Source organism: Xenopus tropicalis, chromosome 1, assembly GCF_000004195.4.
Source record: "Xenopus tropicalis strain Nigerian chromosome 1, UCB_Xtro_10.0, whole genome shotgun sequence".
Classification (NCBI taxonomy): domain Eukaryota; kingdom Metazoa; phylum Chordata; class Amphibia; order Anura; family Pipidae; genus Xenopus; species Xenopus tropicalis.
In genome coordinates this window covers 57578178-57596012 of record NC_030677.2, presented here as the reverse complement: position 1 = coordinate 57596012, position 17835 = coordinate 57578178, and the positions used below count along the sequence as shown (strand labels likewise).

Sequence of the window (17835 nt, the reverse complement as noted above, 5' to 3'; positions counted from 1 at the left end):
GGCGCAAGTCGAAATCATAAGTACAAAAGAAATTAGAAAACAATAAATGATTTAGCGTTTGTCAAAGTTTTGGAGGCTCTGGTGGCAAAAGCAGCGGCTATAAGCACATACAAATCACATGAGTAGTGCTTGTTACCAGCAGCTTATGATTTCACAATCCCAGGCACTCAGCTCCTGGGCAGCGCTCCCCATAGGCGGCACCGCATCACATGACTGCGCTCCTGTCACTGTCACATTGCTGTGAGGTCACATTCTCGCGAGATGAGGCTTGTGACGCCAGTGTATTTTGTCAGGATGAGCTGCCCGGTAGGAACCTAGGAGCTACACCGCTATATCTGGGGCTGCGAGTTGTGCTGTTGGGACTGTTGGGCGGAATGCTGTGAGAACCCCTGGATCAGAGATTGAGTCTCTCCCAGCATGCCGTGCACCTGCGGGAACTGGAGAAGGTGGATCCGACCCCTGGTGGTCTTACTCTATATTGTGGGGCTAATTGTAGGCGTTCCAATATGCATCTGGAAGCTGCAGAAGATGGAGGTGTGTACTTTGTCATGTTATTTACTCTTTTATTCATTCAAGTTAAGTCAACATTCAGTTTAACACTGCCTTTATTACTATTATTATTATAATAATAATTTAACACGCATTTATAAAGCCCCAGCATATTGTGCAGTGCTGGACAGTAAATGGGTGTATACATTGAGCATACAGCTTTCATACAAAACTGCAACTGTCAAAAGAGGTAAATAAAGAGGTAAATAATTCCTAAACGTAAGCTTTTTTGGCCCTCATTACCTTCTGTATCTGTTATTGGCTAATTTGATACGTAAATTTGAATGTACCCGCTGCAGATTATGTTGACCGTTAATAAATATGCTTTAATAATATGTTATTAACATGTAATAAAGCGGCCAATAACCAATACAAGGGGTAAAGAGTGCCCTGCTCAATATAGAATGGCGATTACACAAGGCTTGAACTGACAATTACCAGGTTAGTATTGAACATGATCTCCAGTGCAAAATTCAATTATTTTCCAATGAAAGACACAAACTTGCTTTTATGCGCCCGGCTGGGGGTTTCAAGTAAGCGGTTAAAGTCACTGGGGAGTGCCTAACATTTTGGAACCCCCCAGTGATGTAGTCCTTTTCCTTTAAAGGAATACTGTCATGGGAAAACATCTTTTTTTCAAAACACATCAGTTAATAAAGCTTCTCCAGCAGAATCCTGTGTTGAAATCCATTTCTTTTAAAAGGACAAACAAATTTTTTTTATATTTAAATATGAAATGGCACATGGGGCTAGCCATATTCTTTATTTCCCAGGGTGACACAGCAGTGTTATTTGTGCTCTGATGAACTCTTTACTGCTATGCTGCAAGTTGGAGTGATATCACCCCCCTCCCAGCAGCCGATCAGCAGAACAATGGAAAGGGACCAAGATAGCAGCTCCCAGTAGGTATCAGAATAGCACTCAGTAGTAAGAAATCCAAGTCCAGCTTGGGACTCCTCCAGTTATATGGGAGTAGGAGAAACAATAGGTTACCTGAAAGCAGTACTAATGCGTAGCGCTGGCTCCTTCTGAAAGTTCAGACTCAGGCACAATGCAGTTGCACCTACACACCAATATTACATCTAAAAATACATTTGTTGGTTCAAGAATAACATTTTGAATGGTGGAATGAATTCTTTGCTATGTAAACAGTATAATTTGGAAATAAAAGTACACCATACAGAATCCCTTTAATATTTTTTTGTGTTATGGGTAAAGCAGTTTATTGATATTTGCCATTGGCAGGTGACATATATACAGAAAAGTAAAATTGTTGTGCTGTTTTACAGGTTGGTGTGCACACCAAGGCGTGGTTTATTGCTGGGATATTTGTTCTCATGACCATACCAATATCTCTGTGGGGTATCTTGCAGCATTTGGTTCATTATACACAGCCAGAGTTGCAGAAGCCTATAATAAGGTAAGTCCATCTCCGCTTATCACCTAGCTGCTTGCATTTAAATAAACTGTATTTCACTAAGCACGTTCTTCTTTTAACAGGATCCTGTGGATGGTGCCAATTTACAGTGTAGACAGTGTAAGTATAATAGTTATGTTTTATTCTTCTGAAATTCTTGATGAAAGAATTTTTTGCAAATGTAGTGTAAACATGACAGGCTACAAACACTTGACTAGTCATATATAGCAGTCTAGAATGGCATTCCATTTATTTGTAACTCTGTTTGTTTATCTGTAATTTTAAAGACCTGTACTGTAGTACAACTCAGTTTTATTACACTACACATTATCATATGGCAGGCATCTACCAATGCTATATTACCCAGCAGTAGCAGGGTATGAAGAACCACAGACACATAATTGAAACATGGCTTGACATATCCAAGTAAAGCTGGGCATACACGTTTTTAAAACATCCTTTAGGTATATTAGGACCAACCTTATCCTGAAACGATCATTTGTCCATCAACAAAAACTACCATTTCAAGCGATATCCTCTAGTTAAAGCTAGGAACACTACATGCTTGGTCCTGCAAACAGTTGGACAATGGACACATTTTCATGCTTAACGCTGAAAATTTTAAAACCGATTTTCTGACTGATATTGGATGAAAGATCGCTAGATGTATGCTTGTTCTGTGCATACTAAACTTATTATAAATTGAAGGTTTTGTTGGTCATTGAGGAAGGAAAAATCGTTACTTGAATGGCCAGCTTTATTCATGCAGTTCTCACCAGAAATGGAACCTCTTTTTTCCTGAACCAAACACAATTTAGCAGTGCTTTTATTTTATACTATAATACTACGATAGGTAGTGTTTTTTCAGACAAGTGAGGGTATCAAAATGAATTGTACATTCGCACCATGTATCCGTGGATGAAACTGTGTTCTGGCAATTTGGGCCTTTTTTTTTTTTTTTTTTTTTGTCTCGCTCTAGTAGGATCCCAGTTGCTGATATTTTTACACTATGTATGAGCCCTAAGGGAAGAATCACAGGAAAAGCTGGAATGACTAGTATGTTTACTGATCTGAGACTGTGAATCTTCCACCAACAGTCAAAATCAGGGACATGTATACATGTGACTCTTGTCTCCATGTTTTCTTTGCATATTTTAAAACTTCTACACAAAGCTATCTTTGCAACCCCCATTGCCCAAAGGAAGGTCATTGGCTCAAAATTGAATCTGGAAATGATGTAGGGCGTTGAGTTTAGGAGAAACAAGTAATACAGGAAAGCAGTTTTGTAACTAATACCTCAGCTCTATAGAAGGGCTATGTCAGAGTAGCAAGTACTATAAAACATTAAAAATAATCAGTCAGAAATGTAATTAAATGTGTCAAGTAGAGTGCACGTCATTCTTTTTTCTGTGGCATATTTCCTCTTATTTTAAACATGCTTTCTTTATTTCCTCTGATTGCCATCAACAACACAGTGGATCGCATTGAAATATCCTGACATTGCTATTTATGTTGACACATGCCGAGAATGCTATGAAGCTTATGTCATCTACAACTTCATGATTTTCCTTTTAAACTATCTAACTAATCGTTGCCCAAATCTGGCACTAGTTCTTGAAGCCAAAGACCAACAAAGACATCTTCCTCCTCTATGCTGCTGTCCACCTTGGGCAATGGGAGAGTAAGTATTGCGCTGACTAGAAGACTGGAATAATGGTTATTATACAGGAATAGATTTGTTAGAGCTGTTTTATATATTGAAACCACTGGAAGGTAGGCACTCATATGTTAGCTTGCTTAGGAGCAATTTCATGGGGATTAACAGAGCATCATAGAGAAGAAGCCGCACTTCTCAGAACTATGTCTCCACCAATAATAGTTATTTCTATTTTCCTAAAATTTTGGCCGCCACTTGGGTCTTAGGTCATGCACTGTAACGAACCCTGTACCTAAGCTTTACATGCGCGGGTCCTCCTGCCCAGCCTATTGATACCTGCAAAACTGATGCGGTTGTCAGTTATTGGTCCTTATCGTAACTGCTCTGAATGCAAGGATCTGCTCTCCCTTGGGTACCCCTGGTTTGGCTATACTTTGCTTGGTATACATCGTTTTTGTATGTTTTTTCCGACCTACTTTTGCTGGACTGGCTCCTACTTTCCTGCCTTATATGCTCTTTTACTCTTTGTTATTTTGATTTTCATTTCATTATGATTTACATTTTTCAAATTTTTTCTTTGTGTTATATATTTCTTTTATGGTTGGGCATATCTGATTTTATTGTGTACATTTTGGTCACACTGACATTTGTTGACATCATTTGTCTATGTCTCTGTGATCTTCCCGCCACTAGGGGTTTGTCAGGAAGGCGTTGTGTTTGTTGTGCACTTTGACAAAGGCCCAAGTGGTGGTTATTTTTATTTTCCTGAGATGTGCGACGACGCTCTATATCTATCTATCTATCTGTCTGTCTACATATATTAACAGATAAACAGCACCAATAATTAATTTTAAAAAAACATCATAACATATTTTGCAAAATGTTTTTTTATCCTCGCTAAAATTTGTCTGTTGTGACAACATGCCAGCCACATACCAGGTCAACTTGAACTCCAGAGTAACATTTTAATACGTGTTCCACAGTACACACTAGAAACATCACGAAACACAGATATAAGAAGAATTAAAACTTAAAAAAAGGTAAAATAAGGTCTTGACATTAAGTTTTAGTAATATTGTTCATCTTAATTGTAAGTGTAAAAATGCTTCCTAATCTATCTATAAAAGAATATCTTTTTTTTCTTTTTAACATTTCTTTTATTGAGCAATCAAGTAGTAACCGTCATATACAGTGTAATTTCCATTGTTAACATTGCTGTTATGTTTGCAATAAAATAAAGTGAAAATAAAATCACATTTGGTACAACAACTAAACAGGTTATCAGAGAATATCTAGTGGTGAAATTACAAAATTTGAAATAATACAAGTGTTTTAGAAATTAAATCTTATAAGTGTGCCATACAAGTTTTGTTTGATTCTTTTACATTACCTATCTGATCCCCCAAGTTCCTCTATGAGGGGGCGGCCATATTTGTGCAGCAGAAATCCTTTAGCATTAGAATCTATAACTGACAGGCTAAAAAGGATCAGGCTGGCAAAACAATCAGGTTTAGGAACTTTAAAGGGGTTGTTCACCTTTGATTAACTTTTAATATGATGTAGAGAGTAATATTCTGAAAAAAATTGCACTTGGTCTTCATTTTTTATTTGTCGTTTTTAAAAATAACAATTCAACTGTACCCTCACCGAGCAATAGTCTTTTTGCTGCGGGGGTCAGTGACCCCTGTTTGAAAGCTGCAAAGAGTTAGGCAAATAATTAAAAACTATAAAAAAATAAATAATGAAGACTAACTGAAAAGTTGCTTAGAATTGTCCTTTTTATAATATACTAAAAGTTAACTTAAAGATGAACCACCCCTTTAAGTAATTACTTACATTAGAGAGAATACACAGTAGCAAACTAAACGTAAAGCAAAAAAAGTCATTTTATTTGTTGCCTTGTTTGCTGCTTTTGGTATATTGGCAAATTTGTCTGGAAAGTGCAGGTCTGTGTCTGTCTACTTAGATCAATACATAGATATGTTAGAAATAAATCTCTTATCCTCAAAAGACTTGTGAATTAAAATATTTAAATAATATATATGATTGTCTTGTAGTGTTCTGTTGTTCAGATGCAAGCTGGGAGTACTTCAGTATACCGTAGTTCGACCTGTCACAACTGTAATTGCCTTGTAAGTATGCTTCAAAGGGCTTTGAATATAGTAAAATAGTTTGTGATACTTTTAAGTGACTTACTGGATGGATACTCAGCTAGACACTCTTTTAGGATGAAAAAAGTTGGATATATGATGTGATCGATAAATGTTTTTGGCTTATCAGCTTATATTATGCATTCTGAAATGCTATAGCCATCTGCCAATAAATATAATATATTGCAATGTGGCCATCAGGATCTCTTGCTAAGTTAGTTGCCCTACTGACATTTATTAAAATAGAAACAGCCGATCAATGAAGTGACTCTGTACTTGGAAATGAAATGGGGGCAAAAATGTTAAAACAGCATAAATATTATATGATTGGATGAGTTATATGAGTCGATTCTTTATAAACATTTGCAGGCAGAACAAATAACGCTAACTTGAAAAAAGCTGTTAATTTCTACCCCACAGGTAATAATGAAGGACAACATAGGTAAACATAACCTTTGCTATGACCCCCGTTCCTTTTCCCCATCTGCAGCAAGACCCTATTTCCGAATGTACCCGCACCCTTGTGCCAATGCTGAAATGACAGAGCCATGCAGTAGGGTTGGTAGACAGCATGACAGGCCACTTGAGCTTTGGTTCTGTGCTCTCTGGTGGCGATTGCTAACAAAGAGCAAGGGCCATGTATGCTTTAAATTTATATTTTCAAGCACTGTTCTGGGGGTGTCATTGCAGCAGATGGGAAGAGAAGAGAGGTGCCTGTGCAGGAAGATCCCTGGTTAAAAGAAAAATATGCCCCTATAATTGTATACCACATAACAGCCCATATGTATATGCCATTGAATAATCCCAAAATGAAAATCTCCAATATAAGGCAATGAATCGACAGAGCTCTGTTTACTCCCAGGCTCCTTCCTGTTATAGTTAACATCTGAATTATCTCCTGTTGTGTTTTCTGAGAGCAGAAACAGAATGTCACAAAATGGTGGCTCAAGGTAAAATATATGAGGAAATGGTGACTAATATGTAGATGCAGTGTATATATATAGTAAAACTCTTTACTTATGTAAGTTAAGTATGTTAAGTATTTATAATGAAGGCATAGTTTTCCTTTAATGTTGCTATCCTTTTACCCCTAAGCCTGTAAATTAGTAACCTATTTAATAAAGATTTAATTTTAAGTTCAGTTTAAAAACTTAATAGACCATCAGCATTAGCAGTAAAACTCAGAATACTTAGAACATACTGACCTTTTTGTTGGGGGAGCAGGGTTGGTGGAATAGGGTAATTTGCTAAAACCCAAGCCTCTCTTACTTCTCTCAGCTCTCCATATGTTCCAAACCACTTATATTTATTAATAATAAAATGTTGGCCCTATTGCAGGGCCAGAACTAGTGGTAGAGGCACATGCCTAGGGTGCAGTGGCTGGGGTAGGGGGTGTCTTTTGTCTGCCTACCCTTAGTTTGGGCTCTGGTTAGGGGAAATGGAGGTCCCAGAGGATCTTTATGATCCCCCCCGCTCACCACTTGTCACCACACAAGGGCACATGGGCCATTCCTGGTACTTGGGTTGTGTAATCAAGATTATTATGTAATCTGTGCTTCACCAACATGTTCTGATTCAGAACATAGCAGGACCCTTTCTTTAGTATTTCACAGGTAGTCCTAAAATGTGTCATAAATATCTTGGTCCCATTCGCAGTGGGTGCGTGGGAAATTGAATGGAATAAACATTTCTTTTTCTGTTTATTGTTTTCAGGATTTGTCAGCTGACTGGAGTATACGGTGAAGGTGACTTCAGTGTAAAAAATGCCTGGACATACTTGGTTATAATAAACAACGTCTCACAAGTGGTAGGAATTTCAATCTTTATAATGAACTATATTGTTATGTTAGCTGTGTGTGAAATGATAGCCTAAAGCTTGTTCATACACATACACGATTTTTGGACAGTGTGTGGGCTCTAAACTATACTCCCAGTAATTTTCGTACCATGTTAATCGGACAGGTTATGAAAAAACCTTTGCATGTATTGTGTATCGGACAGTATCCTTTGGGGACCTACAATGGAAGTCACTTTCATACAATTGGTGTCTGTCAACTATTTCATGTTCAGAACATCCTGCAATTTGTTATTTTTAGGGCTTTATCCTACAATTTCAGGCTGAAAATAGTAAAATGTAAGCAGCGCACAATAAAGCTATGGGTTTATTTTTCCTAGATTTTGTTTGGCTTTTAAAGGAGATGGAAAGGCTAGTAAAGAGTTAATTTCAAGCTGCAGGCATACCTTCAGTTGTCTCAATAGTGCCCTTAAGCCTCCCCATATTTCAATCGTTCAGAAGATCAGAAGCCAAACAGGAAGAAAAAACGCTGAGCTGTGTAAAGAAGATTCCCAGAATGCATTGCTTCTGCACAGACACTACGACCAGCTACTCAGGAAGCGCATGCGCATTTAACATAGACTGTGAATGAGCTTTCCATCTCAAAAAGCAGGAGCGCTCGGGTAGAGTAGGTCTCGCTCGTGTCTAGGGGAGGGAGAAGGTTCGCGCAGGCGCAGTAACTTACGCAGCGCCATGTTGGAATGATTTCTATATACAACATGGCGGCCGCAATAGTAGAAATATAGTGTTTTGGAAAATCGGAGACTGCAGGCAATATACAGGATATCCAGGAAAAAACAGTAAGCGATCAGCTACAGGGACATGAGGCCTTTCTGTTTAGGGGGTCGCACTTTACACCCTTTCCTTCTTCTTTAATGTAATTATTCTTTATACATAGAGGCCTGTTACCTTTCATTTAATTTATTATTATTTTTTTTTTTTGTCTTTTACTAGTTTGCTATGTATTGCCTTGTTCTGTTTTATAAAGTACTCAAAGAAGAGCTCAACCCCATTCAGCCAGTTGGCAAGTTTCTATGTGTGAAGATGGTCGTCTTTGTCTCATTTTGGTAAGCGCTTTTCAGAAATGACAGTTGCTTTTTATCCTGCACTCTTTACCAGCTTCACTGTTTTCTTGGTAATTGGAACCTGTCCCATTTGTCATTGCAACGTTAACATTCTTGTTTCATACAAGTGCCCTGTCTCTGGTCCTACAGTGACTGGGTCACTCGGATTATTTGATTTTATGCCTTTTATATTGGTGGTACCCACAGTTCCTTATATTCCTAATCAGTGGAAGTGGGTCCGTACATCTGTTGCAGAGAACATAGTTATGTCTGTCATATGCTTTCCAGGTACAAAACCCAGTTAAGTCTTGCCTTAATAATTTTGATTTATATGGTGTGACTTTGTCCTCCTTTGTCAAGCAAAGCAAAAGACTTGTGTAAATAGTTTATCAATACATCATACGTATCTATGCATAGTATCCCTTTTGATCTTGCCATTAGCTTAAGTAACTTACACTTTTTCTCATTTGCCCTCCAGGCAAGCTGTATTCATAGCCATCTTGGTAAAGGCGGGTGTAATTTCCAATACATGGGAATGGAAAAAAGTTCAAGATGTGGCTACTGGACTACAGGTATATTACTTATCTAATGCTTCTGGTACTTCCAAAATGTAAGCCATATTATTGTGTTATAACAGGTATCTGTTTTAGACATAATGAAGTAAATAGAGCTTTTAGCTGCTGTCTCTTGGAAAGGGGGTGCTATTGCAAGTACTCCCAGCAATAAGAGAGTATTTTTCTGTGCAGTGTAAAACCTTGTGTGTGGCATTTAACCCATTCTGTATTATATTCCAGGACTTCATTATTTGTGTTGAAATGTTCCTGGCTGCTGTGGCGCACCATTTTAGCTTCACATATAAGCCATATGTTCAGGAGGCTGAGGAGGGCTCGTGTTTTGATTCATTTCTTGCCATGTGGGATATATCAGACATTCGAGCTGATATATCAGAGCAAGTACGAAATGTTGGTAAGTAGCACAGTTTTATTTTGGCCATAACGTAATACCTTGGTTATCTTTTTTTTTTTTTTTTTTATTCAGGTAATTTTTATTGAATTCAAAGCATTAACATTGGTACATACACAGTATCGTTAGCATTCAGTAAGACAATTTTACAGACTTTTACATTTTCAGCATAGTGCAGGGGTATTAGTTACATCTGACACCTCACAGCATAGACATAGTAGCTTAGAGATTGATCTGTCACTCTGGCGGGTGGGGTACCGTAAGGTATGCCTAGGGGCATACTTCCAGAAACCCAGGGGGGTAGTAGTGATCCTTTGCATATGTATATACTTAAAGAAGGTTACTGATTTGTGTGTGCAATCTAACTCCCCCATATATTGGCAAAAGTAACGACCTTCCCTTTTTTGCATAGTGAGTACCTTTCTTGCATGCATGCCTCGTTTACTGTCTTTAGCCATGAGTTATAGGACGGGGCTGCTTGCGCTTTCTAATTGAGGGTAATTTGTCTACGGGCTTGGAATAGCGCCTTGGCTAGGAGTGTCCTTTGGCTGCTGTTTAGCTCTAGGCCAGAGGTTATACCTAGTATGCATAGTTTAGGGGCAGGGATAAGGTCTGTATCTGTCACTGCTCTTAGTTTGTTTAGAATTTTGGCCCAGTAGGTTGCCAGCAGAGGGTATGCCCAAAGAGTATGGAGTAGGGTGCCTGTTTCTGCCTGGCACCTGGTGCACAGGGGGGAAGATTCTGGGTAGATTTTATGTAATTTCTCTGGGGTATAGTAGGCCCGGTGGATGAGGTATAACTGATGCATCTCATGCCTGCAGTTGATGGACACGGTTTTTGGGGAGGCTAACACCTCTTTCCATTGGTCATCTGATATGAAGCCTAGATCGTCCTCCCACACATCTCTCCCTTTGAGGGCAGAGAGCTTGTACCTACCCTCTATTATATGCTTGTATAGGGTAAAGAGCTTACATTTTTTATGGCCCTTTCTCATGAGTGAAAGTAGAGGGTCTTCAGATGTGGCCAGGAGAGATCTTGGTTATCTTTTAGTCTGTCGTTTGTCATTCATATTTACACCTTTCCTTGAGATTGATTGCTTTCATCCCCCTTTCATCTAATAAGCCTGTTTGGTGATACACCAATCCCAAAATGTTGGGTTTCGATGAATACAGAATGCAAAATCCAAACCCTTACTTGCATACAGATGCAAATTTTACAATATTAAACTATATAATTTCTTAAAGATCTTCCACCCCTATATGCCCAGTGCAAAGGTCTAGATTTGAATTCTTAACATTCATTGGTGCAAAGGTTGTTGCCACTCTGCAGTAGAAGTTTGTTCTTTAGAGTCATTAATTGTGCTCCACCCCTAGTCTGAAATGGTGGGATAGGGCCTCAATTCAAAATAAAGCGAATCTACAGCGTACATTGACACTCTTGACAATTCTTTGCTTGCACCAGTTTAGGGAATGGTCTTCAGAGAGCCCTGACCTCAACCCAATTGTATTCCTATAGAATTGATTTTTAATTCCAGTTGCAATCCAGCAGGCCAGAACTGGTAATCTGTGGATTCTGTCAAATGCCAGAGGGGCTGCTGTAAGATGCCATAGAGTCACTATTTAGTGAGCTGGTGGGGGGATGTCTGGGCCTCTGTGAATTTGGAATGCCAGGGCCTATTTTGACTCGCATGCTCTTAGGGTATATTGTAAGTGAATCTAGCCAACTTGGTACAAGATGTATTGGGAAGCCTACAGAAGTGTAGATGCTATTTTAGCAGCAAAAGGAGAAACAACATTTTTTTTAAAGGAGACATAGGGGGGAATTCACAAAAGTGATGATATTGAGACAAAATAAAAGGAGATAGATTTGTCGCATTTTCCACCTAATTCGCAAAACCTCTATCTCCACTTTTGTGAATTTGTCTTTTAAACAGACAGTTTTCAGATTTTGTCATTTTCCCGACATTTTTTTTATGAATTTGCCTTTAGCTCTTAGTAAATCTGTCGGTGTCATCAAACCCAGTCCCACATCTACATGAGTCTTGCAATAAGGATTTTACCAGCAGGATATTGCATTTCATACGCCATTTGTCATTTCACTTTGGGGGCATTTCCTGAGGGGTAATTTTAGTTTGCCCAGGGAAACTATACATCAAGTTGGGCTTTTTAATGTTTAATATATTTCTGTGCAATGCCACTTTTTTAACAAAATTTAAGGGTCTAAATACCTTCTTCTCTAGCCCCTACTCATTACTGGTCAGCAGCAATCCGACCCCCCCACCAACATGCCCGGTGAATAGAGGCCCAACAGGACTAGGGCCCACTGGGTTTTTATCCAGTGCCCGGTTGGTCCAGTCCAACCTTGTACCCCAATATCCCAGTTTGGGTGCCAGTGTGCCTGTGCTGTTTGCTGATCACCAAGATGGCTGCTGGGAACAGGTGGGGACCAATGCTGTCAGGCAGCTCTGTAGTTCTGGACATGCTATGGGGGCACAGATAAGTTGGGGCAAATGTCAGTGAGGCGATTAAAGAGGGGGCACTGCTGCTAAAACTAAAAATTTGCCTGGGAGGCTTTACTTATCCTTTTAATAAAAATGTTTACAATATATTCGCACAAAATGTTATTATTGCCTCATTGATTAAAACTAGCATAATCATGCAAATGTGAGGTAAAAACTTTTTATATATAAGATATAAATTAAACTTTTTTATTCAGTGTTTTACTTGTTTATAAAATGTTAATGAGGCTTTTTGCACCTATTGTTCTAGGGTGAGACAGAAACTTGTCCCCTTACAATAGTCTGCTAATCCCCATTAATGTTAATAATTCCCCAATGGGGCCCCTACCTTAGGTGTGAAATTGAGACTGGGCGAAACAAAACAAAATAGAAGAGCTTAGAATTAGTGTAACACTGAGTTACACTGAGTTTTACTCCATTTTGAAAATGTCGGGGAAAAATGTCGTTAAAATGTGGTATAAATGTCGTTTAAACGACAAATTCACAAAAGTGTCTGTAAACTGTCTTTCTTTCACCAAAAATGGAAAAGTGGTGGTTGAGTTGAAATTTAGGCGGATTTCTGTTTGTGAATCTGGAGAAAGTGTTTTCCACCAGTTTTTCCACCACTTTTACTCCAAAAAAGGGCTACCTCCACTTTTGTGAATTCCCCCCATAGAGGATAAATGAAAAAGACTCTAATCTTCTAGGCCGGTGTGAATAATATATGGTGCTGGTTTCACTCTGGTGTAAAAATTAATCCTATCTGTAATAATGGCCCCTTTATTGGAGCTCCCTATAGATTTTCTCAGGTCCTTGTTCGTGTTTCAATTATGGGTGTGTCCTAACTGTCCCTCCACAAAGCACAGTAGGAGGGAAGTAGCCAATTAGACCTGCAATCGCACAAGCAAATACAGGCTTCAGTCCCCTATCAGGTCAGGTCGCTGGTTCCTATCCTACAGTGCAGTGTGCCGCCGGCGCCCCCCTGCACAGCCTGGGAAAGAAGGCAGCAGGAAGTGGAACAGATGGGCGGGACTAGTAGGGTTTTTGGATACATTTTTAATAAAGCACATTCCTTTTATATTTTAGATAAGTACAATTCATTGGCACTATATTGTTTTCCGCACAATGTCACCTTTAAAGGAGAATTAAACCCATGGGAGAAACAATATTTTAAAGGAGAATTAAACCTCCCTAGATACATATGCCCCCTCACCTCCCAGCACATTACATTACATCTATTACATAGAAATGCTGAGAGAAAAAAATCAGAGCAACGTAGGGGTTTTCCCAGGCGCTATCCTTTGTCCATTCCGATCCTCTTCGGGTTTCTTCTCCAACATGGAGACTGCAGGAGCATGCGCAGTTTAAGCTGATTCCTGATTGGCCTTAACTGCACGTGCTGCTGCAGGCTCCATGTTGGGGACAGACAATTGCACCTGGGAACTCTCTTGTGCTGCTTTGAATTTTTATCTTAGGTTTTCAAATAGTGTCACCTTTTTATGCAATAGACATTGCAGGGAGGAGTGAAGGGGGCTGATGTTGGTTAGTTGAGGAAGGCTTTTGTACCTGGGGGGGGTAGTTCTCCTTTAATATCTTTGAGTTCCGTATTAAAAGTTTAGACAGATGACTTTCTAAATGCTTTTAACCATTTATGTGTGTATCTTATGAGAGCATTCATCCTTGCTACTTTTGTAATTAAATGTTGTGTTTGATACTTGCAGGAAGGACTGTACTGGGGAGACCCAGGAAGATGTTTTTTAATGACGACCTGGAACAAAATGAGCATACCAGCTTGTTGTCTTCGTCTACTCAGGATCCCATATCTGCAGCTTCCTCTATACCACCATCTCCATCAGGGCACTACCAAGGGTTTGGTCAGACAATAACCCCCCAAACTACACCCACTGCTACAACTATGCCTGAGGAACTTTACAGCGCTGACTCCCCTGAAGCAGATTTAGTAGCGGACCACAGTAAGGTGCCAGATGAAAGTTGCAACCATTTGGATTCCTAGCCTTTTTGCAGTGCCTAAACAACATGTTCTGTGTTGTGTACTTTTATATAATGAATGGCCTACTGTAAGTGACAGCTCTGTTTCCCTGCACATAAGGAATTGCCAAATGTTGTTTGTGGTTACCCATGGGGACAGTGTTTCTGTCTGACACTGTTTACATAATACCAAAAGATGGAAAGTAATTCTAGGAAAGTTGTTACTTTTTATTGCCCTAAGGTTTGTATTACACAAGATGATGAGCTTAAGGAGGAACAATGATTCTTTCATTCTTGAAAGTTTTTTTTTTTTACTGCACACGTGCAAATATATCATATGAGTTCTGGAGTAGCTAGGGCAGACATGAAAAGAATGTACCTGGATAGATCCAGGCTGCCAGGTAATGGTCAGTCTTCTAGGGCCCGATATAATGTTCTCAAAAGATATACCAATATAAAACTAGTGGGGGTCATATCTACAATAAATGTGCTCTACCTGTAGGAGGGCACGGCCCTTTATAAATCCAACCATCTTTACTGAGGTCTTGTTTTCTCAAAACTTCACTTCACACTACAGACCTTGGTACATTTGGGAGCAAAGGACAGATCTAGTCACCTCATTGTGAAATTACTTCACAATATCGAGTGTTGGAAAGAACAGGAATCAAAATAATCTAATAACATAGAGCTAAATCTAAAGTTACCGGATAACAATGCATTAATCTGCAAGGAATGCCATTTGTGTAGGCAGCATTCCCATATAGGCACAAAATCTCAAGTAACTGCACAAGATTTTGTGTTCCTGATCACTAGATGAGGTCAATAACAGTAACTTTAGGTCACAAGAATGGATTCATAAAAAGTTGAACGCATTGAATTTACAGAAAACATGTATGGTGTTATAGCTGAAACTACAATCTATGAATACTTGGGCACTGAAAACTCTCATGTTGGAGGCTGAAACACCATGATGATGTGAGCAGCACAGGCTGAGCTCGGCATGGGATGGCAGCTAGGCACTAGATGGCAGTATTCTCTTCCTGTCTCAAGAGTAACCTTGTAATGCTGCTCAGTTCTGTAAGTGACCTGAGAATGTACTGGTCAGCACCATATAACCAAATAGACCTAAATAAACATGTTAAACTATAAACCATGTGTTGCTAACTGTAATTTCCATAAGCTGTATTTAAAGGGTTTGTTTAGTAGTACTGGAGTAACATGGGGTACATTCAGTTTTACCCCCCCCCCCCCCCCATGAGGTTGTTTGTTTAGGAGCATGAAAGAACCTATTTACATAAAATGGAGACAGACACAATTCAACAGTAGCCGTAGTTGCAGGGACTTTTGAAATTATGCATATACAGGTCCTTTTCAAAAAATTAGCATATTGTGATAAAGTTCATTATTTTCTGTAATGTACTGATAAACATTAGACTTTCATATATTTTAGATTCATTACACACAACTGAAGTAGTCCAAGCCTTTTCTTGTTTTAATATTGATGATTGTGGCATACAGCTCATGAAAACCCAAAATTCCTATCTCAAAAAATTAGCATATCATGAAAAGGTTCTCTAAACGAGCTATTAACCTAATCATCTGAATCAACAAATTAACTCTAAAAACCTGCAAAAGATTCCTGAGGCTTTTAAAAACTCCCAGCCTGGTTCATTACTCAAAACCGCAATCATGGGTAAGACTGCCGACCTGACTGCTGCCCAGAAGGCCATCATTGACATCCTCAAGCAAGAGGGTAAGACACAGAAAGAAATTTCTGAACAAATAGGCTGTTCCCAGAGTGCTGTATCAAGGCACCTCAGTGGGAAGTCTGTGGGAAGGAAAAAGTGTGGCAGAAAACGCTGCACAACGAGAAGAGGTGACTGGGCCCTGAGGAAGATTGTGGAGAAGGACCGATTCCTGACCTTGGGGGACCTGCGGAAGCAGTGGACTGAGTCTGGAGTAGAAACATCCAGAGCCACCGTGTACAGGCGTGTGCAGGAAATGGGCTACAGGTGCCGCATTCCCCAGGTCAAGCCACTTTTGAACCAGAAACAGCGGCAGAAGTGCCTGACCTGGGCTACAGAGAAGCAGCACTGGACTGTTGCTCAGTGGTCCAAAATATGTCATTCGGAAATCAAGGTGCCAGAGTCTGGAGGAAGACTGGGGAGAGGGAAATGCCAAAATGCCTGAAGTCCAGTGTCAAGTACCCACAGTCAGTGATGGTCTGGGGTGCCATGTCAGCTGCTGGTGTTGGTCCACTGTGTTTTATCAAGGGCAGGGTCAATGCAGCTAGCTATCAGGAGATTTTGGAGCACTTCATGCTTCCATCTGCTGAAAAGCTTTATGGAGATGAAGATTTCATTTTTCAGCATGACCTGGCACCTGCTCACAGTGCCAAAACCACTGGTAAATGGTTTACTGACCGTGGTATTACTGTGCTCAATTGGCCTGCCAACTCTCCTGACCTGAACCCCATAGAGAATCTGTGGGATATTGTGAAGAGAAAGTTGAGAGACACAAGACCCAACACTCTGGATGAGCTTAAGGCCGCTATTGAAGCATCCTGGGCCTCCATAACACCTGAGCAGTGCCACAGGCTGATTGCCTCCATGCCACGCCGCATTGAAGCAGTCATTTCTGCAAAAGGATTCCCGACCAAGTATTGAGTGCATAACTGAACATAATTATTTGAAGGTTGACTTTTTTTGTATTAAAAACACTTTTCTTTTATTGGGCGGATGAAATATGCTAATTTTTTGAGATAGGAATTTTGGGTTTTCATGAGCTGTATGCCACAATCATCAATATTAAAACAAGAAAAGGCTTGAACTACTTCAGTTGTGTGTAATGAATCTAAAATATATGAAAGTCTAATGTTTATCAGTACATTACAGAAAATAATGAACTTTATCACAATATGCTAATTTTTTGAAAAGGACCTGTATTCTAGACAGTTTAAGCAAATTCCACCTCACCTCACCAAGAAAGACTTACACTGCTTTAAATGAAAGTTCTGTTCCTCTAAAGGGCTGGCCTCTGGTACATTGGCCTTTTCCATGTGGGAAGATCCCCCAACCTTTTGTCTATAATTCCCTCTAATGTACTTGTAAAGAGTACTTATGTCTTTTCACAAGTGTCTTTTCTCCAGAGAAAACAACCCTGACAACCTACACTCATAGTTTAAATCTCCCATCCCCTTTACCAGTTTAGTTGCAGTCTCTGTGCTCTCTCCAGCTGATTTGGACCGGAGTCCAAATTTGCACTGCACACTCCCTTGAGTCAATGCCCCTTTTAACACAAGACAGCACTTTATTTGCTTTAGTAGCCAGGGAATAACATCGACATGTTATACAGTTTATCCACAAAAATCCCTCAGTGCTCCCAACACACTACCATTTAGGGTATAAATTGCATTTACATATTTAACTTTGCACAACGTTAAACCTCAGTTGCCAGTTTGCATCGCTCTGCAAAGTGGCAGCATCCTGCATCAAGTATCATCAGCAAAGAAAGTACTTACAATGCCCAAAAAGCAAAGGGCCAAGGACAGACTTCACGAAATTCTGCTTTATGCAATTTTTTGCTCTGCATAATGCACACTATCAAAGCTGCCTGTTCTATATCAGCAGCCTTCAGCCTCCTATTTGGTGCTTATTTAGTAGGTTAAGTGCTTAAAGGAGAAGGAAAGGCAAAGTCACTTGGGGGTGCCAAAATG

General features: G+C 39.6%; 1 protein-coding gene across 1 annotated transcript; it reads left to right on the top strand.

The window, feature by feature from the left end:
• The first annotated feature begins 302 nt into the window (after positions 1 to 302).
• tmem184c (transmembrane protein 184C) lies at positions 303 to 15270 on the top strand. Its single transcript, NM_001016532.2, has 10 exons — positions 303 to 534; positions 1839 to 1969; positions 2050 to 2086; positions 3442 to 3647; positions 5681 to 5755; positions 7487 to 7580; positions 8562 to 8674; positions 9150 to 9243; positions 9466 to 9637; positions 13853 to 15270. Exons 1-10 carry the CDS (start codon positions 418 to 420, stop codon positions 14143 to 14145), a joined length of 1332 nt encoding a protein of 443 aa, NP_001016532.1. The 5' UTR covers positions 303 to 417; the 3' UTR covers positions 14146 to 15270.
• Positions 15271 to 17835: the final 2565 nt, after the last annotated feature.